At 37.8% G+C, this 27,998-nt stretch overlaps 2 protein-coding genes across 2 annotated transcripts; one reads left to right on the top strand and one right to left on the bottom strand.

The window, feature by feature from the left end:
* Positions 1-903: 903 nt before the first annotated feature.
* LOC145500994 (N(6)-adenosine-methyltransferase catalytic subunit METTL3-like) lies at positions 904-18,759 on the bottom strand. The gene is made up of 22 exons (XM_081480566.1): positions 18,557-18,759; positions 17,002-17,192; positions 15,768-15,838; positions 14,321-14,387; positions 13,366-13,399; positions 12,950-12,986; positions 11,165-11,243; positions 10,860-10,895; positions 10,318-10,371; positions 7,995-8,114; positions 7,882-7,918; positions 6,732-6,787; positions 6,324-6,404; positions 5,916-5,972; positions 4,724-4,816; positions 4,216-4,310; positions 3,991-4,029; positions 3,253-3,361; positions 2,845-2,910; positions 2,384-2,459; positions 2,107-2,143; positions 904-1,467 (listed from the first exon to the last, which is right to left on the bottom strand). Exons 1-22 carry the CDS (start codon positions 18,675-18,677, stop codon positions 1,350-1,352), a joined length of 1,674 nt encoding a protein of 557 aa, XP_081336692.1. The 5' UTR covers positions 18,678-18,759; the 3' UTR covers positions 904-1,349.
* On the top strand, positions 18,712-27,998 carry LOC145500983 (chaperone Ric-8A-like). The gene is made up of 5 exons (XM_081480557.1): positions 18,712-19,570; positions 21,307-21,664; positions 22,571-22,834; positions 23,864-24,077; positions 24,459-27,998. The coding sequence occupies exons 1-5, from the start codon at positions 18,795-18,797 to the stop codon at positions 24,752-24,754; spliced, it is 1,908 nt and encodes a 635-aa protein (XP_081336683.1). The 5' UTR covers positions 18,712-18,794; the 3' UTR covers positions 24,755-27,998.

Genomic DNA, 27,998 nt, shown 5'->3' with positions numbered 1-27,998 from the left:
TGACTGAAGATTAAGTTTCGCTGCTTGTCACTGCGCACAACCAACTTTTCACAAAGGTGAAAAGTAGTAAAAAGCAACGGATGGCCGAGTGTGGTTAGCGACTGAATGGCAGAAATGAGGAAATAATTCATAGTTGTAAGTACCCCAAGTCATTATACCGAACTACGTCAGTCTTCAAACTTTGCTGCACATTATCAAACACAGCGTGCCGCTTGTGATCAACTGAGTTCACTTAATTAAGAGACTTATTCTTTATATGCAATGTTGCCTCAACCGTTTATGATACCCTGGCCCTCACTGTCATTCTTGGTTACTTCGCTAGATAAGGGTAACATTTCCGACTTTATTTTGCATTTCAACCCATCTGTGTTTACGAACCTGTTCCATTTCTGCTATGTCCGGTTCTAGGTGACTTTTCTTCCCGTAAAGCAATGCGGTCAGCCACTCCGGTTCCCCAGGGTACCCATGCAAATATTGCAGGAATTCTCTTTCTGCTGTAGTTTTCTCGATATCCATGATATTCATGTTAGCAGAGCTCGGTAAACTGCGAAGAATAAACTCTGCGCACGAGTAATAAGCAACACGCTATTGACGTCACAATGTCTAGTAATTGTTAACTAACAAGATGCAAGCGCGCGAGGATGTTGTCACAAGCGCGCGTGCGCGTGCACTGACGCATGGTAAGATCGATTCCATTCGCTGCAAATCATATTCTGCTCATGCGTAATTGTAACCATGATCTCTGGTGAAAAATGGCAGATTGCTCACCTGAGTTGTCAGAGAGTGATTTAAATAAGAAAACAAATTTGTGATCGAATGATAAAGCAATTATTGAACTCGGTTATCGCAAAATTTCGTTATTTGTCAGTGTCTCGCAGATCAATTATTTGCATTGATCTGCTCCCCCACTGACAAATCACGATGTTTTGCTCAACCTCGTCCAATAATTGCTAATTATTCCGAACGTGGAAGAACAGTAAGCGATTTCGCAACGCATTCCTGTTTTGGAAACAAAGGAATGAAAGAGCACAAGTGGGTTAGGTTGCATGTTGTTACTGCTAAATAAAGATTAACAATTTAAAAATGTTCAAAACAAAGCATCATTTCCTGTTTATTGAGAGGGTTAAAAGGCAGCCCAGCGCAGAAAAACTTGGTCTAGTGTATCGTTTGTTCTTCTACTGCCAGGAAGAAACATTGCCATGTCTTCCACTGGTTTGTAATCTAAAATACTCCAAAATCAAGCCCTTTTACTTTTGGAGTTGACATTCACAGCTTGTTTTGGTGGACATGAATTTTGTTCAGCGGAACTCGCTTCTGGTCTGTCGTTAAGAGTAAACATCACCAGTGTGCTACGCTTTAGTGGTGGGTGGTTTAAGTACATTTCCGTCCGGATAACGTTTTTTGAAGCGCGCTGTCACGTCTGGATCTAAAAGTCGAACGCCATCCAATTGATTGCCCAGAGTTATCCTGTTGAAAGAAAACAAACACCCAATTATACGCTAGACTGTCCACAAACAGTAACAACTACAATATTTGTAGCTAGTTTACCAGAGTAAGTTACTTCGCCACAGTCACACTTTTGAAGTCTGCATACGAGACAAGTGGCTCATCAGGCCGGAGCTTATCCCAATTTCTGTAGCATGAAGCGACTAGGAATATTTCTATTCCTCCCTGGATGGGATGCTGGTCCATTCCAGGGTTACCCCCAACATTAAATTCGCCGGTACCTATTTATACACCTGGGTGGAGAGAGGCACTGTGAGAGTAAAGTGTCTTGGTCAAGAACACAATGCAATGTCCACGGCCAGGGCTCGAACCAGGACCGCTCGATCCGGAGACGAGCGCACTGAACATGAGGCCACCGCGCCTGCCACACTTTTTAAGTGTAAACCTGTAAATTTCTCTCCACTGAGCTTCCAAAAGAGCAAAAACAAATAGAATACTCAAACGTTGACGGGGTGAAGGTGCCCAGGGTTACAAATAAGACCTGAAAATGACACTCGGCCTAGAATTTTGAGTAAATACCGTCCTACACACAAACCTAGCATAATGTTACGATCCAATTTCTACTTTTCGCTTTGAAGAACTATAAAATAAACTACTTACCAGTTCGGTTGAACGTTGTGCTGTCTTCCAAACAGTTCTAGAAATACACAAAAGTAAAGAGTAAAACATTGTCTACTTTACTACTTAACAGTGTTTTTTCTGACACGTATTCCAAGTTCCTCGACCAATCGGTGCTCCAAAAATCGCACGTGATCTACTAGTAAGCTCTTGATTGGCTAAGAAAGAGAGGAGCCAACGATAGATAGTAGGTCTTTGTATTTTCTGAACTAAAGCTATGAACCGTTCATACCCACATGCAAAGAACAATTGCTCTCACCTATTTTCCTTGTGCCTGGTGCCAGCCTTTCAATCACTCCATAGATTTCATCTGGTTTGTGACTTGTCTGTCTCACCTAGGAGAAAAGATTACTCATAATGAATATAATTTCAGTTCAAATTTCAAAATCAGTAGCAAGCTGTACTAAAAATGTTTGTAGGAGTTTTTTTCAGATTCCAAGGATTTTGCCTCTTTTACTTGAAAATAACGAGAACTCCGTGTCGACCTGATTTTGTTTCTTGGGATTAACAACTCAGGGAAATGAATGCCTCCCGCGTTTTTCGTCAGTTCTGTTGTAAATTCTGTGGTGGGTGTGGAATTCACATATGCGCAAAGCGAGATCATAGAGAGAATAAGAGGAAGAGAACAGCGAGCTTTGTGCTCGTTCCCAACCTTTTTTCTCTTGTTCTTTTAGAGTTACTTAACTACACTAAGATGAGAATTTATGAACACGAACAAACCTCAGCGACTAGAACATCACAGTCCAGACCTCTGTTAAAATTCTTACAATCTCCTTTCACACCAACCTGAAGAACGTGGAGTTTTAAATCTGATGAACATTTGAACGAACAGCAACACTAGAATAAGTGGTACAAGACACGAACAAAAGCCTGTTAAAGTAACAGAGCTGAGTGACGGTCTAGATGTGGAATTTTCACTGCTGTTGAAAAGAAATGTTTGGCTTCACCGGTTGTAGGTACTCATTAAACAAACAAACCAGTACTTCCAATTTGCTTGTTCTTTCAAGAAGATGGAAAGGAATTAGAGTTTTGAAATGTTTGTTTTGAAACATTTTTTGCACCGTTCCAATATGTCAAGAACTGACGTGCTTAACATGTCAGTGATTTAAGCCAGAAGCACTATCTCACCAGGCAATGTTCCTTTCCGTGATTAAGCCAGTGCCCAGTCCTTCCCGTTCTTATAAGTCTTTGTAACTGGTTTGTTTTAACCCAGATTAACTCATCACACCGCGCGTAACTGTTAAACAAAACACATTAATAATGTCAGTGTTGCGAGAGAATGTTTGCGCCACAATTTCAACAAGACATTTTACTGTTTAATTCTTGTATCTACGCTCCCCTCGAGGAACATATTTCAGTAACAATGACAACTGTGAGATACTTTTAAGAGCGTTTGGTCGAAACGTTGCAGCCGGAGAAGAATGAATAAGAATCAAAAAGCTTCTAGCATAGCTTATCAATGAGCAGTCGTTTCTACGTGAAGTCAAGGCCAGCGTGGTAAGCAGATGTTTTCTTTCCCATAGTATTTACATCAGTAATAATGTAAGCACAATGTACACTGGAAACGATAGAAGCTTTCCGTCTTTTTCGGCCAGTTCCATCTAGCTCCTCCATCCTCCATGGCTTCAAATGTTCAAATCTAAACATAATCTTTTCACTTGGCGGTTACAACAGTGGCAATAAAAAAAGCCTTTAAAACTTAATCATACTTTCTTTACTAGCAGCAAAAGGAAAGCACAACGCTGAAGAAAACAAGATAAAATTATGTATACCCAAAAGAAGTTTAGCTCTCTAGAAAAGCAATTGTCACATAATACATCAGAGGAATACAGCACATTCAACATTTTGACACTTTCTTGTACTTACCCCCAAAGTTTCAAACATTCTCGACCCAATTCCATGGCGCTGAAGAGAACAAGATATATAAGACTTGTAAGATGAAAGCACTTCTCATGGTTTGTTAGAATGAAACGCCTCATAGAGCGCAGTTGTTTGTTGACAGTGATGTTGCTTCTATACAAGTTTTTACAACTAAAGCTACATTCATTCTAGGCTTACTAGCACAGAATAGCAGTTGAGAATCATACTAACCGTCCAGTGACCCAAAGGAAAATGTAACCTTCATCTTGAAGAGAAGGAACATCTAGCTTACGCATCTCATCATCTGACATTGTACCATAAGGTAACTAAGACGTACGAGAAAACACACCACAGGACATTAGAAGAATTCCTTGGTGAATTTTGAAGCATTTTTTGGAATAGGAGATTTGAACGTAAAAAAAATATATGAAGACAAACTTAACTAAAAAAAACAGCAGGGAATAAACGAAGAGTTACGTATGACGTGAAGCCATTTAACCATTTCAGTTCCAAGTTCCCACGATAAATTCTCCTTTCCGATTGCCATGCATTTGATTAACGTTAGTTCAGAGAATAGTGTAGTAAATCAAGAAATAACGAAGATGGCTTTGAGGACTTATCTGTTGTCTTAAGATATAATGAAGTAATTCGTTCTGAGGGGAGATGGTGACCTTTGGGTTTGAGTGAATGAGTGAGTAAATAGTAACACTATAGTAGAATAATGGAATACAGTGTGTACCTCCATATGAATATCCCACGGTGGATCTGCCATTACTACAGAGAACTTGCCTAACACAGTCATATCAAAATACCTCATGTCACACTGAATCCACTGAAGAAAACAAACAAACGCGTGTATCAGGGATATTATCCTACTGAAAAAGACTACTTGATGGGACACTATCATTAGCATGACTTACAAAAGGTAAAAGCTAATAGAACTACATTTCTTAATAGTTGAAATTAATTAATTAAACAAACATTAAAGTTCACACCTTATGGCGTTATTGTGCATTGGTGCCTTAGCGAACAGCAGCCCCCTAAACCATCCTAATAGTGCACTCTGCACTAAAAATTAATATATAATTGCACTAAACCAGTTATTCCTTTGTAATAAAAGAACAATTTAAGGTATGGAATACAAAAGTCAGCTTTAGCATTTATATACTGCAATTCCTTCTATACTGTAAATTCCCTTGTCTGAGGTGTTATTAATATTGTTTGATTTCAGCAATTCTCTTTATAGAAACATGGTTTTACCAAGACATCAACAAAGTCTTAGTTTGTCACCACCTGCTCGCTTGAATTTAAGATAACATTGTGAAAAGAAGTCAGTAATTAATGTCAGCTTAGGAAACTGAGAGGAGAATGTACACTTACTACGTCACTCATCGTTACTACCAGAAGGTGAAATTTGATTCAAAACTTGACATGTTCATCACGCTCGCATCCTGCATGTAATTTATTACTTTATTATATAAAAAAGCAATTAAATACCAGGTGAACTTTCGTGCGAAAACATGATATCTTCACACTTGAAAACAACTTGTTATCTTCACATGCGAGAAGATCACCGTTGCTATGGTTACCTAATAAATGGCACCTTTTGCAGTGAAAGTGAAATGGGTTGGGATTTCATTGGTGTTTATCTAATAAATAGAACATTACATGGCCACTCGGAGATACAGAATTTCTCTTCTCGTCTTGAAAAATATTTCACTCCAAGAGAAATTTTATATCTCCACGTGGCCATGTACATGTAATATCCTCTATGTAAACAAACAACCAGCAAGTTCATCGCCCACTAAGAGAAGCCATGCAGTGCTATTGCAAAGGCTCAAATGATGCAATACTACTGGTCAGCAGATCAGCAAAACACTAAAGTAAGTTTTCTAGCAGTACATCTGACAAAAAAATAATGTCTTCCATACCTGAGGTGGGTAGAGTATGACTCGGTTTTCTTCCTCTGCAGTTTTTGTCAAAGATGTCTGCCATAACAAAATGACATAATTATGAAAGCAATTACAACTTTACAAGAGCTTTATAGCCTCAATACAATACAATGCTGGGCCACTCTAAGAGTACTGACAGTGCTTACATTATTGCTTGTTTAAGACAAAGCATAAGAAGTTTCCAGGCACTCATGACGATTTTGCAAAGAGGACACTGAGAGTGACAAACGAAATGAGAATATCACAACATCTACAAACACTAACACAAAAATTACAAATGAACAGGATCACAATACACAAGTCCCATGAAACAGTGTATGAGCATTTGATTTTATCATTTGTTTACCTAAATTAGTAATTCAACCTAAGTGATAATTTATCTTGTACCTTATCCTCCTTTTTCTTGTCTTTTTCTTTCTCTTCTTTGTTCATTTCAACATCACTGTAATCAACCTCATAATGAACATACTGAAGAAAGAAGAGAGAAACAACAAAATAACATAACACCTCAAGAATACTGAAGGAAGAAGCTTTAAAGTCCTCAGCCAGAGTTAGACGTAGCCAGTAAACAGGTGCACGTCTATTAACATTGGGTTCTGTTGGGAATACTCAAGATGTATGCAAAACAAGCTTGTTTAAGCTTATTTAAACTTGTTTAACTTCAAGGTTTTCACTTTGTTGGAAATGTCTGTCTCAACATGATACTATTATCAGTGACACAAGCCTTTGCTTGCAAAATACAGTCTTTTGGTTACTTCCTGGTCCTCAATGATTGACACAAGTCAGTTTTCTCACCTTGCAAGTATCCATGTGAAAACAAGTGTTTAGAAATGAGCAGTCTCCAAGAGATTCTGAGTAAACAAAAACAATTACACTTCATTTCCATCTTATTCTCAAGCTGCCTTTCTACAGTACTATCTACAACCTTACAATGTCACAAACATTAGTGCTTGTACATCGTAACTGTAACATAAGCTATTTACATTAAAGAGATAGAAACATTTTGCATGTTTCTATCAAGTTTTAGTATCAATCTACAAGTGTTCTTATCACGAATGCCATTCTCTGATTGGCTACGCTACCCGCTATCTATTCTGTGATAGATAGTGAGTAGCACAACAGTGTGCCCTTGTTAACAAAATGATGGCCGCCTCTTCGCATTTTGGCATTTCCAGTGAAGAGGATTTAGATAAAGTTTTGAACTACTAGTAGATTTATACTAAAACCATTTAATCATTTGCTCTCATTTTCTATGCGTGATAGAAGTCTCGAGCTCACAATCTAATTGTTTAATAGAAATGGGTGTGCAAGTTTGGAAGAACAAGAAAATGTTATCACAAAAAGAGCCACACGCAAGTGTTTTTACAGCTTTTTTGAGTTTATCCAAACTGTCATAAGTGTTTCTATTAAACAATTAGATTATGAGCTCGAGATTTCTATTGCGTGATAGTTGACAAGGGCACAGCCCTCATCAACTACCATGCATAGAAATGAGAGCGAATAATCTAATTGTTTTAGTATAAATCTACTAGTCGTTCAAAACTTTATCTAAATCCTATTCACAGACACTTCAAAAACGCCAAGAATCGTCCATCATTTTGTTGACAAGGGCACACTGTTACGCTACTCACTATCACAGAATGGATAGTGATTAGTGTAGCTAATCAGAGAACAGCATTCATGATAGAACCCTAACAGATTTACACTAAAAGTTTATAGAAACGCAGAGAAAATGTTTCTGTTTCTTTTAGAATACTTCAAAGAAAAGAGAGGAAAATCACTCATATGTTTTAATGATTGAAATGTAAAATTTCCCCTTATTGCTTGCACAATCATTATTGCATCAAAAAACACATTCTAGTTCAAAAGAATTTTTTTTAGTAAACAATGAAATTAAAATAATATGACCAAAAAGCTAGATATTCTTCACAAAACATAAACTTACCATCTGTATGCTTTTGGATAATTTTTCTGAAGTGGACCTTAGTGGCAAAGAAAAGAATATTGTTAGAACAGAACAATACATACTGCGACAAACAAAAACATTGCATTCATTACCTTCCTACAAGGTTGACTCTGTGGATTGTTCTTTCTACAATCTCCTCTTGTGCCATGATCACAGAACTCATGAACAAATGCTCCACCTTGAGACTTGAATTTTTCAACTGTAGATTGTTCCTGAAAAAAATTGAAGGGGTGAGTGCAAAACCATGCTAAGTGACGATCTGGGTGAAAAAAAAAATGTTCGCGAAAGGGCCTGAATTTTTGCATGGGGTCTTCAATGTAATAGAAAAATGTGGTCCTGTATTTTTCCTGCTGGTTTTTGCTTCCTTTATGAAGACGCCGCTAGGAAAACCGAGTGGTTTTTTTGCGTACGCAATATCTCGAAAACGAAGCGAAGCTTAGCGGAAAAACACGGGACATTGCTAAACATACCTAAACAAAACTGCATGCGAAATTTGGAGCATTTTCAACAAAGTTCACTTGATTAAAATACCTAACGCCCTTTTCCCGCCAAGGCCTTCAAATAAACGAAGCCAGGCCTTTGTTACGATAAACAGAGCCGATCCTTTGTTATAATAGCCAAGCTAAGCCTTTGTTATAAGTCGAAGTCTCGCCTCGGTTTATCATAACAAAGGATCGGCCCGCCGTGACTGCAAGGACTTTGATTTCACTTAGAAAGCAGCAAAATGGCAATTTCACGCAACGTATAAGCTCAAAAATGTTGATTTTACGTCAAAAAAGGTTTAAATGTTGATTTCACATTAACGTGTGACGGCAAGGATGTTGGTTTCACCTAGAAACCAGCAAAATGTCGATTTCACGCAGCGCATAAGCTCCATGATGTTGATTTCAGGTCTAAATAGGTTAAAATGTTGATTTCACGTTAACGCGTGATGGCAAGGATGTTGTTTCACCTAGAAACCAGCAAAATGTCAATTTCACGCAGCGCATAAGCTCAATGATGTTGATTTCACGTTAACGCGTGACGGCAAGGATGTTGGTTTCACTTAGAAACCACCAAAATGTCAATTTCACGCAGTGCATAAGCTCAATGATGTTGATTTCAGGTCTAAATAGGTTAAAAATGTTGATTTCACGTCAACGCTTGACGGCAAGGATGTTAGTTTCACTTAGAAAACAGCAAAATGGTAATTTCACACAACGTACAAGCTCAATGACGTTGATTTCACGTGAAAACGCTCTATAAATAGGGCTGACAGATTAACAGATTAACCCTTCTGCGCAACATACGGGTCTCCATACATCTCCATGTCCGCTGATCCCAGAAGCTCAAAACACTACAAATCATGCCGATTTGAAATAAAATCAACGCAACCTGGATCACAGATCTATGTTACAATTGATCGCTACTTGTTGGCCATTATTATGTTTAAACAATCTAGTTACCAGTTTGAGAAACGTCCGCAGAATGTGATCGCAATGCATGCCAGGAAGGGTCTTTACACCTCGTGTGTGGGAAAACATGGCGGTCGATACAAGACAAATTTTATAAGTCTAAAACCAGTTCTCACTTTCCAAACTTTGATGCTAGCAACGTTTGGCAATTGGGCCATGACTCACCAGAGGGTATTTTTCTCGGGCAAGAACTGCTCTTGGACTTTGCTGCCTGGCTCGATCTGACTTTGAACGCCGATAACATGATTACTGTATGTCAGCTGCCTTCAAAGTTTCAGAACAGATTTTGATTCTTTAAAACGTGCTGATGACTTACGGGTTTATCGAGACTTTATGATGCCTCTCAACCACCAGGCAGGCTTTCAAGGTACTTTAAAACAATGCTTAAGATATTAGCTGACAGAGCTCTAATGCGGCACATCTCTTTTTTGTTCGATGTATTTCGTTTGACGCTCGATCGATTCACGTGTTGTGTTCACGTCACAATAACCGATGTAAACAATCTGTTCCCAGATTTCCGCTCTATATATGCTGTGAGATTTGATTTTGACCTCATATACTATAAACAGTCTGCCTGTTTGCTATTTAACAAATAAACTCCTAAAGACATGGCTAGGAAAAGCCAAATATTTTTGCATACGTTATAACTCAAAAACGAAGAAAAAACCAGCGACAAAAATACAGGGCCATGTTTTTCTATTACACTGAAGACCACATGCAAAAATTCAAGCCCTTTCGCGAAAATTTTTTTTTCACCCAAATCATCACTTAGCATGGTTTTGCACTCACCCCTTCAATTATAAAAGTCATAAACACAGCCATGAAAGGCAAAATATACCATGCATGGCCTTATTTCATACTACGAGAGCTAAAAAGTACAGTCATAACTTCTGTGTAGACGCATATAACCATACTGGCTATGTTTCCAAACCAAATTTAAAAAATGCCTGTCTTTCCTCACCTTATGTGATGGTACATTGAGTAAATCCAAAATTTCTTCCCCAACTTTTTTGTTCTAAACAAGAAAGAAGTGGAAAACTTATTACCAAAGAAAAATATCAAGAGAACTTTAGGTACGGAGATCCTTTCCTAAAATATCATAGTTTTGTAACTTCTTCATCTGAACACACAAGCGAGCTATAATCCCTAGAAAATAAATTGAAACTGTACAAGAGTATGATTATCACAGTGGAAATATAATTTGAGGATCTTAAATACGGCTGAAGTGAGGCATAAGATCTTGAAACTCTTTGCAAGTAAAGAAATTGCTGGTACAGAAACATGCAGTAAAAATGACATAACAGGGACCTTTCATATGTTTGATATCTTGAATACAATTTACCAAATTCAATAATGTTAAACAACAATTCATGAATATCCAATTTTTTGCCTCTTAGGCCAGGCTTTCAATAAGAAAATGAGTTTTTCACAAACATATTTTCATATTTTTCCAAGAAACTGGAAGAGACCTTGTTTTCAAAGAGACACAGAACATTTCCTTACTTCCATCTCCTTCATAGTTGGCATTGATAAAAGACTCTGCAAGTGAAAAAGAACACAAGTAATATTAGAGGAACTGGCAAGGTTACATGGAAAACAGTTACCGGGAACTACATTTGGTTCAGTGATAGATAAAAAAAGCTGCCACCTTAAAACCACAAATTTAATATCCACCCAGTAAAAATATAAGTGAATCTACAGTAATTGTGAAAGCTACACTACACTTTTGGGAGAGCATAAACTCATGAGTTGTGTGACTACAGTTCCCTTTTAATTATTAGATAAATATTCAGGGTATAATTTTGTACCTCAATGTCATCAACTGATTCAAGCCTGGGCTTCATTTCAGCAGGAGTTGATGACAATACCACATCACCGCTAGAATCACTAAACATGGATTAAACAAAGGCAAAATAATTAATATTATTTACCCTTTAAGTGAGAGAATGATGATACTCGGCCCTGGAGACTAAGTTAAAGTGATTGCTACCAGTATGTCACGTGTATGTTAATGATCCTCATTAATGGTGTTCTGGTAGATGGTTGCTTTCAAATGTAGTCAGAATTTACCTTGACTATGTTTATCGTTAGCATCAGTTACTGTAAAGCTAAAACTATTTTCGGGTATAGTACAATTCTAAATCTAATAAAATACCACAGGTGCATCAACCAAAACCAAGCAAATTACATGAAATTACTTACAAGTTACAGAATACTCAGAAAACCAAACCCAAAGCCAGCGTAATTGCCTGATTACTTTCAACACTCGATTGAAAATCACTCAAAGTAGGTTTCCCTGTTAAGCAGGTGTCTGTAAAGCAGGGTTGCACTGCAGATGTATTCTAGTGAAGTGTAAACTCTACTCATGTATGTCCCTTTTAATTCCTAGGAGTGATATCAACATACTAATGACTATTTAAAATGGAATCATCAGCAAGGGGATGCAGCCTTGATATCATAGCTCCCTGTGGGTTGGTCAGGTCAGCAAAGAGTGACCAACTTTATCAATTCTTTCAGCTTTCTTTTAGTATAATTATAATCCACTAGTTCACTTGATACACTCACATATACCGCCAAACCATACACTTCCAAGAGTAACAACCCTAGTTACTTACAGAATTAGCAGCCTTTGGGACTCATTACTTTCAGGGGTCATTATTTTTGAGGGGTTGTTACTTTCGGGGAGCAAAAAACGTTATATAAAGTTGGTATGACTGGGCTCTTTTTATGAAATAAAAGATGGAAATTCGTGAAAACAGTTCTTAAAACATGAGACAATTCTGCATTCCAGTTTAAAATTTAAGTTGTTGGGTGGGCTCGTCATGTCTATACTGTGTTGTCAGTGGTCAGCAGGAAAGCTAGTCAGATACTGTAAACTGTTTCTACTTCATGACATAGTATACATGTTAGTTGAGTTTTCAATTTAAATTTGAAGAAACGTTCCTTTCAATACTATTAAATAATAATTATAATTCTATTAATCTGAATCAAAGTTTACTATGGCACGTTCCTGTTACTTAATAAAAATTCCACTGGTTTTGTTTTAGTGCAACATCAACTGATGAAGCACAAATTGAAATTTCACAATGCTTTTTGGCATAAGCAATACCTTTGCTTGTTGTAGAGTGCCTTAAAATAAATCAAGTTACCATACGTAACTTTCACCTGACTAGTGATTGGAAAAATAAATATACCAGTACTTTTGAACCTGGGTCTCACTATTTTCAGAGAGGGAGTGGGGGTAGGCTCACTACTTTTAAAAGGCTTGCTTCTTTTGGGATTTATTAGTGGCCATAATTTTTTGACATTACTTTCAGAAGGTTGCTACCTTCGAAAGTTTACAGTATATACGTGTATTCATCTCTCTTTCATCATGCACACGGTCTCCCATACATGGGAGGGCCCATATATGGCAGCCATTTCATGCAACTGCGACTTGTTACAATACAAAAACAAATGTGCACCACAAGTAAAGAAATGAAACAAACAACTTCATCTAATGAGCTAAGACATAAAATAGCAAAGCTGACAAACTTGCTTTTAACTTCAATGATAGGAATTACAATTTCAAGCAGGCTCTTCACATGACTCACCTGTCTCTTTTTCTTTTCTTTGATGTTGACTTGTCTCCTGAAAAATTTTTTTTATTATTACCAAAATACTTTCTTTTGTTAATAAAAAACACTCAAAGAATGGAGGGAAAAGATATTTCCTTGTTAAATATGATCTTGAGACCTGTTGTGTAGCCTACCAGTACAAAAAAATAAGATTCCTCATTTTGCCTTGACTACTTCTCTACAGACTGTCAGGAGAAAAAGTCCAAGCAGTCACAAAGCAAGTCAATACTTTTTAAAGACTTAAAACTAACCAGAGCTTGTAATCAGCAACATGTTCTTATAACAAGATCAGAATTGACTCTACATAATTGATTGTACAAAAAAATGCCCCTTTGGTTTGATTGACTGCAAGATGAACCAAACAAGAGATGACACAAACGAAATAAACACACCTTTTGATGATAGGTCTCTGCGAACAGCATCTAACTGATTCAAAAACAAGATTAGAGTAATGTTTGAGATGACATTAACAAATGTGCTTCAAGGAAGAGCTGGAGTTCTACCAGCCTTGTAACAATGTGAGAATGCGATGAAGTGAATATAAAATATCTGTAGTTAAACACTGTTAGAAGGTATTCTTTTTTTAACCCATTGACTCCTGTGCCGCCCATAACCAGCCATGACGAGCCTTGGCCTTTGTTTCACTTCTAATATCATCACCTTTGACCAAAATTGGCATCATCTATGCTCAACTTCTGCAGGAGGAAAAGATCTTTCTAATGATACCCAGATCAGAGTGATCGGCTCAATGGAGCCTGAAATATGCACAAAAATGCTCAAAAAGTTGAGTGAAAAACTCAGAGCAAAATTTCCTGCGACTACATGTGGCTACACCATGGTAAAAATTGCCTGTCTCCATGATGCCTTCTCAGAATTTTTTGAACTAGAGACAAGCCCAGTAGAAGGTCAATCACTGCGGGAAAAAGAAAAGAAATGGAGAGAAAGGCATGCTTCCATGTTGCAAATGCCTTTTTGAGTAGAGTGGAGCTAAGTTGGCCCATATCCAGCCTTCAAATCTCCAAAATGTCCAAACAATGCGAGTCGATGGGTTAAGGCAGTGCATGTGTGTTACAAGACAACACAGATAAACAGCAAAGATGACTTTATTTTACAGGTTCTCATCTCTTTATTTATGTGATTGCATTATTCAAATGAGAAAATATCATCTATTCTGCATTGATGGCCATTCATGAGTAATTCTGAATGTCTGAGATTTCAGTAGGAACTAAATATCAGAAATAATTTTAAGTTCCTCATCTTCACTGATGTCTCTGTGCTAAGAGTTTCCAAAGCTATTGTGAACAACACGACCCAGAAACATGTCATCATCACTACAAAATGCTATACCTTTAAATGATCTTTTGTCGTGACTATTGTGCATTGCTTTCCATCTGGTGATGTCCCATGTTTAATACTGGAAAAAAAAATTAATGTCTTCACTGCTTAGGATTGATTTTTTTAGACTAAATAATTTAATTGTTTAAAATAGCCAACCTACATGTACACAATGTAAAATCAAGAGTGTCACAAAACAGGAAATTTATTATAAAGATAAATTGATCATACACTTAGAAATGTAACAAATTTCTGTTTGTTATAATTTCTACTTAGCTACTTGGGTGAAATAGTTACAATTATACATTATGCCACTGAGAGCAAGGAAATTACTTAGGTTCTGAACTGAGAACAGAAGCATTGCAGACCATTTCAAACACTTGTTGTTACTTTTGGTTTTAGGTAAAAAGAAAACAGTGCCTTATAAAACTACACGAACACATGAGTATGACTTCCTGCATACATGTACTCTCTTGGTGGAGACACCTCTGACCGAGTCTGTGAGTACCAAACGTCAGTGTCACACCAGCCAATACTTAATAATTAGAAAACATGTACCATGTTTTCTGTCAAGTTATAGAAACACAAGTGAAAGTTTGGGAGAACGAGAAAAATTGTGGGAACACAAGCCACAGGCGAGTGTTTCCACAGCTTTTTCAAGTTCTCCCAAACTTTCACGAGCGTTTCTATAACTCGATAGAAACACGGACAACATATTTTCTATTTCTTTTAGAAAACACCACGACGAAAAAAAGGAAAACAACTTACAAGTTAACTTTGATTATCAAAATGTAAATTCTCTTTGCTCGCGCCATCATTACGTCAACAGCTTGTGCTAGTTCTGTGTTTCTATCAAGTTATGGAAACACGATTTTTAACCAATCAGCGTACATATTTTCTTAGGGCTGTTTTCTAAATTAAATACAGCATACCTTATACATGAAGCTTTGGACCAATTAGATCAAGGTGGCTCAAAACAGTTTCCAGCACTTAGTTTTTGATGGGTCATAATAACCACTCTTTATCGCTTGATGCTACAATCATGGTATCAAAAAACTGCCCAATCATTGGTGAACATGTTGTTATCATTTTCGTGACACAATAGGTTATCATAGCAACAGTATGACCTCCTAAAACACCCTTACTTAAAGCTTTATGGGCTTATAATTCAAAAACAGCACAGTGAAATTTTTTTTACATTGTCAACTTTTGGTAAGCATGATAAGATGCAACTTTTGACAAAGTTTAAGAAAATTCTGTACATAGGGTTCAGAGCCACCTTAAATATTTGAAAATTTAAATGACTGGGCAAATTTATGTTACCATGATTACAGCATCAAGTGATAAAGAGTGGTTATAACAACCCATCAAAATCTAAGTGCTGGTAGCTGTTTTAAGTCACCTTCAAGAACTGTCACCAGTGACTTCACTAGTACTAGTCTAGTCTGTGATATCTAACCTTATGAAGTCCTGAATGGCAAACTTTTGTAATAAGCTCTCTACAGCTTCATGGGAAACTCCACCCTCAGCCTGTTTCATCACAATCAAAAACTGAGATAAGTTTGGTTCATCCCCAGTGAATGAAGACTAAAACAGAATACTTCACTAGTCCTACACATGGTTATAAATTCCTACAGTGTACGTGAATGCTGCATTGTACAAATTGTTGAGCAAACTCTTGTCTCTACAGAGTTGACTAGGAAAAGAAAAAAAACACACACAATACCGATATATATATATACAATACTTACAATAAAACAATGGTTTTATTTGAGTTATACACAAAACTAAGACCTGAAAAGACTATCATCAATAATTAATATGTATCTAATTTGATATTTGGCTATCATTCACCTTGACTTACCAGCGTCAAAGGTGAACACTAAGGGATGAAGTGAGCCGTTACTCATATTACAATATTAAATTTATTCACACATATATGATCCCACTGACACAATCTTAATGATAAAAACCTAACCTTACATGTATGTGAGCACAATCAGACAGGTTGATGCGACTAGTCAGAAAAAGCCATCTCTCTCCACAATATTAATAATCTAGTGCACACAATTCAGAACATAGAACAAAATTTTTCTGCAACTTTTCAACAAATTAAAGCTTTGTAAAGGTGGTATAACGAAATACTTATTGACTAAATTAGGTCATATTAGAAGAAAAAACATCTGGCTTTTGTTAATTTTCCATCAGCCTTGTTGCAAACGGTTATAAGTCAAATATTCTCTTAGCAAGGCCTTCCTACTCAGTAAACAAGCTTATATTGTGTGGTTCCAGAAAATATCCATACCCCCCACGGAGGATCACAAAAATTGCGAGGGGAAGGGGGGTCTGAAAGAGGTAAATTTCCGAAGGGGAGGGGGGTGACATGAAGGAATCTGCCGCGTCTGCAGTCTACCGTGAAAAAGTACGTTTTCGTCTACAATGTAACTATAAACAGCTGTGGCTAAACTTTAATACAATTAATGAGTTAAGTCTTGTTATTTACAGATACGGAATTTCCGAGTGGTAGGGGGGGCGGGACCAAGTAGAAAAATCATGGAAATTTCAGGGGGTGGAGGCAATACCTTGAAGCCTACCTGGAACAGAAAATCCTGGGGGGTGGGGGTCAAACTGGAAAAAAACCCTCCGTGGGGGGTATGGATATTTTCTGGAACCACAAATTGTGAACTATGTACCTTGGATGAAAGAGAAGTTGTTAACTGCACAGAATCTACAGGAAATGTCAATGAGGGATTGCAGAGATACTCAAGAAGCTTGTTTTCCAACAGTGGATCTACTTTAACAACTTTATCTGCTTGTTTGTTTGTGACTGAAGTCTCTTCTACTGGAGCAGGTGTTACCTGTTCTGGTGGTGGTGTCGATGTACCTGTTAGTGGAATACAGAAAAAGAGGCATTTCAGAAACTTACAGTCACCCTCCTGTTTGAAAGATTAATCTTGTTTTAGCTTTTTACCCGTGGTTCTCATTGAAATTAAGTTACCCTAAATGCACCAGAGTGCATTCAGCTAGGTTTAAAATTATACAAAAACAAGATAGACATTAATTAAGAGAAACAAACAGCTGTATCCTTGTTATACATGAACAAATACATTCAATTTACAATCTCGTTCCCCCAGTCTGCACCAGCTTGATAAAACAAGCAACTTGAGAGCCCGGTGGTGGGAGGGGGCAAAGACTTCCATATAAAAAAGATGGGGAAGTCCATTACACCTTTTAGTGGTTAAAAAAAGTGGTTTTTGTACCTCTTAGGGTGTTTAGCCTTAAAAGGTCCACTGTGGGAGCTATTGCAGTACCTCGTAGGGTATTGAGCCAAAAAAAGTCAGTGTCAGTTGATGTATAGTTTTAGAATTGGTGCCCCTTAGGGGTGAAAAGACATGTCAAGCTGTGGCCACAAAACATTAACTTGGTACCTGTTGGGGGTTGTTTTTGAAATTTCTGACAAGCACCCCCATCCTTTTTATATGGGAGGCTTGAGAGATCAGCTAGAGGGTCAAGTTTTGATTGGTTCAAAAACAGTGAAAATGACCAGAGCTAACACACCAGGGACTTAGTTGAGTCACATGTTTATCAGCTGGGCATGCACAATAGGCCACGTTTGATATGTCAATATTCTAACATGGCTCCGAGGCTTTCAAGACAACTTCTATATTAGGTGGTATTTTCTTTGTATCCAAGTCTCTTTTGGGAATTCAGCGACAAAAGAAACTTGACAAATTTGCAATTCCATCCTGAAAGCTTCAGAGCCATGCTAGAATATTGATAATTATATCGAATGTGGCCTTTTCAACCAGAAGTGTGACATTTTCAGGACCAAAAGAGATTGCAGGTTTCAATCCTACCCAAGGTCAAAGAATTTACTTTCACCTTGTGTGGTCCCCACATTTCCTTTCTAGGGCTACACGCAGAAAGAAACACTTGGCTTGATTTCCAGCACTCCAAATTACTTCAGAGTTACTTTCCAGTTTTTTATGCTTTGATCGGTTTTTTAACTCACATCTGTACAGGAATTAATAATTTTAGTGATGAGCTGCTTTGTCACTTCACCAAGTCTTCTTTAAAAGTTGTTTCAACTCATGCAAAACTCCCAGAGAACACGTTATGTGAAATCAATTTTACAATCAGCGTTTTTCGCATGTTACATAGAACAAAATTCTTAATTTCACCCTAAGGAAGCTTGACATGCACGTGTTTTAGAGCTACCGGCAAAATAGAACTAATTAGGAGACAAACCTGACAATTCGCTATCTTGTCCGCCTATTCCTTGGCGTTCCCTTCTTCGCCGCTGGAGACGATCACGTAGGCTTTCTTGCCGGCGTTTGTGCTCTTGAATTTCGGTCCAAGTATCAGACATTTTTCCAACTTTCTGAGCTGAGAGCGCACAGAAATATCGAGCTTAGTAGCCTGGCTCCATGTCTTTTTGTTTAGTGGCCAGGCCTTCCTCTCCCAAACACCGAAGTAACAGAAAGTCATGGAGAATTACATTTCGATCCTTGAAAATTTAGACTCTCACAAGGAAGAAAATGCTGTGAAGGCACTTCAACAGTTTTGTTCTGAGAACGAAAAGACGTTCACTTTCTTCCACATAGATACTAACCTTAGGAAGAAATTCATTGATGTGATTCTCAACGAGTTGACAACCAAAGACCTCGGACTTCAGTTCAAAATACATACGCTGACTGCTTTGCGGATTTTAAGCCGGGATAAAGATGGTCTGGGATCACTCACATCTGAAAAGTCAACCTTTGTTCTGTTGTCACTTGCGGAGCTTATACCTGAAGGATCTAAACCGACTGAAAGTTGCTCGAACCAAGGCGACGCAAGGACGAAAAATGAAAAAAGTAGAGATGGCGGTTTGGAGAGAGTTGTTGCCGTTAGCGATGTAGTAGTTGAAGCTCTTAAATGTTTATGTAATGTAGTGTATCACAGCTCAGCGGTCCGTCAGCACTGCTTTAAGAACAAATGCATCGAAGCAATCATCACAAGGGTGAAGAAATGGTTCGACAACACTCGGTTAGACACGGACGTCAAGTATTTTGACTTGAGATTTCTTTTCCTACTGACGGCTCTTGAAAACACTGCAAGAGTAGAGGTTGTTGCTAACAATGGTTTTTGTGTCCTGACTCATGCCTTAGACAGCAGTATTCCAGGAAAGGACCAGAGAAAAATATGCCATGAAACCAAAGTCAGGGATGGTTGTGGGCAGTTGACTGGAGCAAAACTTCAAGCATTGACTGTCGTAGAGAGGTAAGATCCATACGAATTAGGCTTTTTTAGCGCTTACTTCTGTGTAGGACCTAGTTACAAACTTCATTCGGAAGTTTGAGCTCTGAATTCTCCTCACCAATCCCCATACCCTTCTTATAATGTTAGTTTGGAGATTTTAGTGTTGCATCAAGATATATCTCCTAGATGATGATTTCCTGTATTCTGATTGGCTATATTTTTCATGGCATGGTATTACAAATATCAATCACTCTTGTGAGCTATTTCAGCTAAATTAGCTTCTCGACATTCAATTAATGTGATTTATTGAGGGCAATTATTAAAGAAAGCCAGATTCAACTGAACCCAGTTTTCATTTAGTGGTCATTATGAAATAAACTTGCATATTTTTTGGTAAATTTGAGTACTAAATGTAGAATTGATGAAACAGAGTGGAAAGGAAACCAATTTTAGGCCAGCTCAAACTATAATTTACTAGCCCAAACTTCATTCTCACTGGACCCGAAAATTTCATCTTGTTTACAGTATTTCTTTAATTTGAGTTTCCTCAAAAATTTTCTTAAGGTAATTCCTCCGAAATAAAAGTGACAATAGATTTTTGTGCAAACTTTGTCCACTGAATATTTGTCATATGACAACTTCAATTTTGAAATAAAAAAGGGGGGTGCCCATGCTCATTAAGGAGCAGTAAGGCATTGAAAATGTCCCATTTTGGCATTATTTCATGCTTATTATAAAAACGCATTCCCAGTTATTGCAAAATCTTTGTGAGCCCAGACTCATAAGAACATGCATTAAACTACAGTCAATACATTGTGTCGGACACAACTAAACATTTTAAGTTTGATTCAGACAGAAAGCTAAATCCTTGATTAAAAATTTGAACCAAATTTCTTGATGTGGTTACCAACTGCAAAATAGAAAAGGCCACAGTGTATCTGCTATTTTTCTTATTTATTCAATTTTCAGCAATACAAATTAGATCCGTCTTTTCTCACGCAAAGCTTATGATCAGTTGATTACAACGACTGGAAAAAAATTGGGGTGCCCATGCTCATTGGTTAGCTAGAGCCATTTTTCAACTGACAGAGCTCAACATCAAGGCAAATCCATCATGTTTTCACTACGCGCGTGCACTAGCGTGCACTAATAACACCATAAATTATGCACAGTAAGGATGCACAATGCAAATGTGAGGGATGACCTTAAGAAACTTCATTTGCCCATGGGGCCTTTCGATCTCTTTTATATGGTGTTGCAAGGCATTTCGATTCAGTAATCATATTTAAACATGAAGGCGTACTATGAAAGGGCATAAGCTCCTCCCCCTAATTTTGAATTCACCCAAGATATGCTTGCTTCACACTCTGACAGTATTCTACAATACTCACTGGGATCAGACTTGACATTGCAAATACAGTTGAACTATACCATGTCCAACTCCCAGGGGAAACAAAAATTGTTTGAAATAGTGGGAGTTCAGAATAGTTGATAGTAAATAACTGAAGAGCAAAACCAAGGCAAATGGTTTTGAGTTCGAAATAATGAGGAATTCACTTACAGCTCACATTTCATGTATTCAAATCGCCCGCAATTTTGAATTCGACCCATGCATGTCAACATTGACTGACAAATAAGCCTTGGTCTTCCCAGGGAAGACTTCCTTATATAAGGCGCCTTTGTGTTTAATTACCTTGGTCATGCTATAAATAATAATGAATGTTAACATGATTGTCTGTATGTTGTTATTTCCACAGGGCCACAATTGAAGAAAGTCCAATAACCTACACTATGACACAAGATGAAGTGCGTCTCTCAGCTGAAATCCTGAAAACGATGTTTAACATCACAATAAACCTCCCTGACCCCAACAGTACAGACACACATGAACACTGTGAGAGGATTGTGTTCATTGCACGGTCCATGTTCGTACATGTCAACCCTCTCCCTGACCACCCAGAAAACCTTCCTAACCATGCTATTAACATTGTGAGCAATATGCCGTCTAACTGCCTTAAACATCTCTTATGGACAATGCCATCTAGTGTTTCTAGGAAGCTTGCTCAGGATTTCGAGACAAAGCGTCCATCCAAGCGATTTAAGATACAGTTTAAGGTTAGATTGCTAATAGATATCTTCACAGGATGTTATATGTATCTATTAATTTTAGTGTTTTGACTGGAGGGCATGTGTAGATGTTGTAGTTTACAATGATTTTCAAGTCAAAATGATTTGCAACTAGTTTGGACTGATTTGTATTTTGTCTTATATTTCCAGATTTATTGCCATTATCCTGAAACATAGAATTACAAATCAAACTACTATGAAATCATTTTACCTGGAATTCCTTTTAAACTAAAGCACATGACTTGTGTACTAACGTTTTTACTCCTAAAAAGATTTCTTTTGGTAACCAAACAAGTAGAAAGCAAACAAATTATTTGCTTCCTTGTTGGGCACTACTGGAAACACAATCATACAATTCAGAGAGTAATACATTTATATTGTACTTGTAATTTCAAATTAGCCTCACGTTGTGTCACTGTGCTCATCCAATTTTGAAATTACTTTGCGACTACTCCCTGAACTGTACTCCACTCAGTCCAATTACTATTACAAAGTGGTTGATTGAGAGATTTTATTTATCAGTTCAGCAGAGATTTTCAGCCTCTCTGAGTATATACTGTATAGTAATTAAGAAAAAGAACTGAAAATTAACAGAATATGTTTGTTGAACTCCGTAGTCCTCAGGATAGTTTTGTTTTCTGTGAAAAAAAGTCATTACATTCTGTGCATGTGCTGTCAGATTTGTGAAATAATTGGTACATTATAATAAATATTACAGTGTAAAACATCGTGATACATATAATCATCATGTGTTAGTAATAAGCAGTTACACAAGTAGCATAAAAAATATTACAATTGTTTCTCAGTTCATGAAGCTATGTCCTGTCCAGTTTATTAGTAATTGTTGTCTATTAGTGATGTATTACAATACTATGCATGTACTCCTTTTTTCAGAACTACAATATGTTAGCGATTAGGGCCATGTTAACAGTTCTTGATGATCGTGTAAAAGCCACCAGCCGACCACTACAGGAGAATGTTGTCCCCATTGTCAGTGCTTTTTGTCAGATGGCTCGCGGAGACAACATGATCAGAAAGTATCTGCGCCAGGAAGTGCTGCCTCCTCTTGGACGCGTCGGGACCACTCGCCCTGAAGAAGGACATTTGATAAGGAATGAGCTAGTCAGGCTAATGACGTCTCCACTGGAAGATATTAAGGTGGGTGGCAGTCATGGCACGCAGTTGTAATGGTTTGGAATAAATTAATGGAAGGTGGTGGGAGAAAGATGGTTACTGAATTCTTATCCTAGAAGTTAAAGGAGTGTAAAATACAGTGTACCTTGTTTTTATGGATTGCAAATGAAAAATTATCATTATATACTAATATGTGGAATAATTCTCCCAGTGTGATTGATTCTTACTTATGATTTGTTGGAGGATAGATGTGTAGATGATATCAATAAACAAATTCCACATTGCCATGCACCTGTTTAGCATTAGAAACAAGGATGACATCAAAATGTGGTAAGAACATCAGTGACACCTCACCTAATGGCCCATGTGCCACTTTGCTTGTTCTTACCACCTGTGATCTATTAAACAATTAGATTATGAGCTCAAATTTCTATCACGCATAGAAATCGACATCAAATAATCTAATTGTTTTAGTAATAATCTACCAGCCATATAAGACTTTATCTAAATCCCCTTCACAGACACTTCGAAAACACCAGGAAGCGCCCTTCATTTTGTTAACAAGGGTACACTGCTGCATGTACGTTACCCACTATCTATCAGAATAGATAGTGAGTAGTGGAGCCAATCAGAGAACAGCACTTGCTGATAGAACGCTAGTAGATTTATACTAATACTGAATAGATGCATGGCAACAAGGTGTCTACTTGTTAATGGACAGCTGGAAAATAGGGAAACAAAGCTACGCACAGTTCCACAGTCCTAATTTTGAGAACTTGATTTTTAGTAAATTGTAGTAATACATCTCTGCCATCCAAGATTATTATTGTGATAATGTTGTTATTTGAAATGCTGTGTAAAACATTGACTTTCAACTGCAAAACATTTCATTATGGCAGTGCCCTCTGTCCATTTCTCCCTTCTAAGCAGATTTGGAGGATAGAGAGAGATAGCAGTATCAGTTGGTTGTAGCAGAAAGATGAATCACTGATATAGTTTGAGATTCCCAAGATAATCCACATTTGAAAGTATTTGTGTTTGTGCTTTCCTCAGGAGCTTGTAGCAGACTTCCTGTTTGTTCTCTGTAAAGAGAATGTGAATCGTCTTATCAAGTACACTGGATATGGGAATGCTGCTGGGCTTCTGGCATCACGTGGCCTCATGGGAAATGTTCAGCCTCAGAGCAATGGAGATTACTCTTCTGATGACGAGGATTCTGAGACTGAAGACTATGCCATGGACAAGTCACAGATTGATCCAATCATTGGTGAGGAAAACCTTAGAGAAAACTCTTGTCTGCAACAAATAAGAACCTGGTTCAATTTTGAAGCTCAACAGGTTCTTATAATTATATGGGGATGTAAATTCCAAGATTTTATCCCATAGGTTCTCAATCACTAAACGATCTTTAAAGATCTTTGTTTATTTTTGGCAATTGGTTTATTGTTACTTCTTTGATGTTTTTGTACGTTAGCAAGCTAGAATTTCAAGAGAATTCTTTGATTTTAAAAAAATTCTCACTAACAAGAGACATGACCTATATGTATAATACAACAGAGCACAGACTTTGAAGAAGATTTTAAGGAAGAAATGTAACCTTGCTTAATGGCATGTCAGTTCACAGATTATGGATTTTATTTGTTATTAGGAGCTATTCCAAAAGATGATGGCAAACCTAATCCATTGGATGAAATGAGCGAGCAAGAAAAAGAAGAAGAAGCTGAGAAACTGGCCAATCTGATCCGTGACCTGAACAGGAAGGGCCTAATCAAGACCGCTCAGGTGGGCCCTGATGGGAGGCCTCAAGAGTTTCAAGGGGCGCATCACATGGGTGAACAGGCCTCAGAGCAGGAAAATGAGCCTGCTGAGCAGGCAGAGTCAACAGCAAATGGAAAAACAGAAGATACTAAGCCAATGGATAGTGAAGGCAACTCAACAAGTTAAGATTATGTAGTTTAAAAATCGTAAGACAAATAAGGCCAAAAAGGTACAGATTTTAACGCATCTGAAACAAGTGGTCAAGTTTGGGAGAGAAAATACGGTTATAGCCTATTTGATTTATCTTTGGCTATTACAGTGCGTTTACTGAAACCATAGCCTCCCACGCAGACACTCTTAGGGCTCGTCACTTGTTCCTCCCACGAACTTCATTCAGATTTCATTGTTTTGTACCGGACATTTGATTGGCTGGATTTGAAAATGTTGGAATCTATTGTTTCAGTGCTGCCATTTGATTGGTTTACATTGTCAGGGTGGCCCCAGTTTAAGTAAATGCACTGTAAGCGAAAATGCACTTTAAGTTACACAACAAAACTGCAGTATTTCGCGTGTTGCATCTTATTAGTCAAAAATTGTATTGTTGTGATCAGACTTGGAAGACACAGTCGACCATTCTCAATAACTCGTAGAAGCACAAGAAAGAAGGAAAGTTTCATTGGGATAATGCACTTTTGGTTAAGTCTTGTTATAAAGTGAAGCCTTGGAGCCGACTGGCTCATAGCTGCCGGAGCTTATCCCAGTTTCTGTAGCATGAAGCGGCTAGGAGTATTTCTACTCCCCCTGGACGGGATGCTAGTCCATCACAGGTCACTCCCCCGCAATTTGTTAGGTTTCCCCAACAATTCGCCAGTACCCATTTATACTCCTGGTTGGAGAGAGGCACTGTGAGAATTAAGTGTCCTGCCCAAAAACGCAACACTGTGTCCCCCGCCAGGGCTCAAACCTGGACCGCTCGATCTGGAGAAGAGCACACTAACCATCAGGCCACCACACCTCCACAAAGTCTTGTTATACAAAGTGCAAATTTCCAGCTGGTTTTGTCCATAATAGGTGCACTTAACAGTTGTTCGTCAGCTTGTTTGAGCTATACTGCATTATCCTTGGAGCAAGAAAACAGTTACTTTCTGTGTCTGAATCACAGGGAATTATTTCGCTGGGATTTTAAATGTGCTCTCGGCTAGTAGCCTGCTAATGCAAGGTCTGGAATCGAGAAACCTTCAAAACTGAGCTTTAAGGGGAAAAAACAGTTGTTAAAGAGCTCAGTCATGGTTTGCACATATTAAGAGTTTAGTCTCAATTTTTCAAACTCGTTTTTTGTAATCCGTGTTAATCTTCTCCATCCTTAGCCATCCTTGTTCCTCTATGTTTTATCATTATGTCTTTGGTGATTTTCTATCTTCTTAAACTGTTAATTTCAGGTTTCCTATCATTTGAAGGTAATTTTGTATGTGCCCAAAATAACTCAAAATACCGTGACTGAGCCCCTTTAATACAACTGTATATTGCACATTTTTATTCTCATTTTCAGAAATTTATTTGGACCACAATGTAAACTAATGGTTGTCTGGTTATCAATTATTTCCCTTTTGGTGTAATCGGATGTTCAAAGAATTTTCTGCAATTTCTCTGCCATCTTAGAACATAAAGTGGTCACCACGTAGATTTAAATGTAAAAGAAAAGGTACGATATAACCTTTAACCCTTATTTTCATTCACAGCCCTCAGTAATTGAATTTGACTGATAATTTTTTCCTATTTTTTTCTCGGTGGCTCGTGGTCCTCTCACTTCGTTGTTTTTTAATGAATTTAACTCTGTCTTCGAGGAAGAATATTTATTAAAACAACGTATGTTGATTTTGGGAGTACTTTAAATCAAACCCACTGTTGAAGAAAACGAGTGCATGGTCAGAACGGACTCAAGTGACGCCATGCCCACAGAACAATGTAATTTAACAGTAACTTATAATTTCATACAATTTATATCAGAATTTAATATAAAAGCTATGCAAATGGCAAAGGGAGTCCCATTACTTTTGTACAAAAGGGAGGCTTGTAAAAATTAATTGAGAGTTGCTTTTTCTCTCCATTATCTCCTGTTTTTGCTTTCTTTTGCTTGTTTTGTGGGCTTTTTCGTTTCAAAGAAAGGGCCCATATTCTCCCCCACCTCCCACTCCCCGTTCTTTGGACCCAAAGTAACAAGTAGGTTAATCGTTTAATGGAGAGCGCAACATCATCTTCTAAGTAATTTTTTTCTGTTCACTTGTTACGCCATTCGTCAGCGTGGCGTTTTACGTGCCTGTGTATAAAGAATAAAAAACAAAAACATAATAATTGCCAGTGATGGCAGTAATCAAGTCTTGTAAAATACAAACAAAGTAACAAGTGTAAAAAGTAGTGTGTATGTAGCTTACAGACAAAAGACTTCAGCTGCTGTACGTGGCGCACGTCAAGGTAAAACAATATAATACCTTGAATGTTTGAGGTGAGAACTGTGTTCTTCAAGTGATGCCAATAAAACATTCTGTCTTAATGTTACTCGTCACTTTTGTCTGGGCTTTGAGTTTGGTATGATTATCAGTATTTCTTTTCTCTCCATACCAAGGACATTAATTTTCAAATCCTGATGTACGTTGTGACGGATTTTGCTGACCGTCTTCGCAGACAGTGGAAGTAATAACTTGATAGGTCTCACCTATGTAGATCCTTCTGTTGTACTGTAAAATTCCGGTTAGTAGTCTTGGGCTTGTACAACTTCATAAGGGTTTTGGAGGGGATTGTATTTAGAAGTTCATAAACGTTTTAAGGAAAAAATGTTTCCAAATGGGCTGATGGAACCAACATCCAACAGTGTTATAGCTATTAAGGGACGTGTTACCTTGGGAACATCAAACACAAGGCATAAATAAGGAAACAAATACGAAAAACCCCGGAAGAACGGGATGGAACTCTCCCACGCCCCATACTCCTGTCACCACTCTCCCTTTCGCGTCCCCACCCCGCTCCAGTTTTACACAGGCTACCAGGGAGTTACGCCGCCAATATACTCGTATTTGGTGAGGTTTGTGAGGTAGGTGTACAGCAGTTAATAGGAGACTTAAGAGTTGAGTACGAGATCAACTTCAATTCTAGTTTGCAGGCTTCACATTATCACGTCACATACCCATCTCATCCCATGAACTACCCTCTCTGCGTAAAACCAACATGAAGAGCCAGGGCTTTGGAAACGTCACTGGTTTGAAATTCGAAAATCGTACTCGTACTAAATCTGATAGTCCAATCTAAATGTCCCTCATAGAGGCCGAGAGCAGAGCGTCTCGTAAACTGGCTTCAACTTATCCAGCGTCAAAAGGCTTTATTTGTGTATCACTCACTCAGTCTTTCTGTAGCACCTACCTTTTTTACGGGGCAG

The sequence above is a fragment of the Orbicella franksi genome, chromosome 10, assembly GCF_964199315.1.
Source record: "Orbicella franksi chromosome 10, jaOrbFran1.1, whole genome shotgun sequence".
In the NCBI taxonomy this organism is placed as follows: Eukaryota; Metazoa; Cnidaria; class Anthozoa; order Scleractinia; family Merulinidae; genus Orbicella; species Orbicella franksi.
This window is presented reverse-complemented; position numbering and strand designations above follow the sequence as displayed.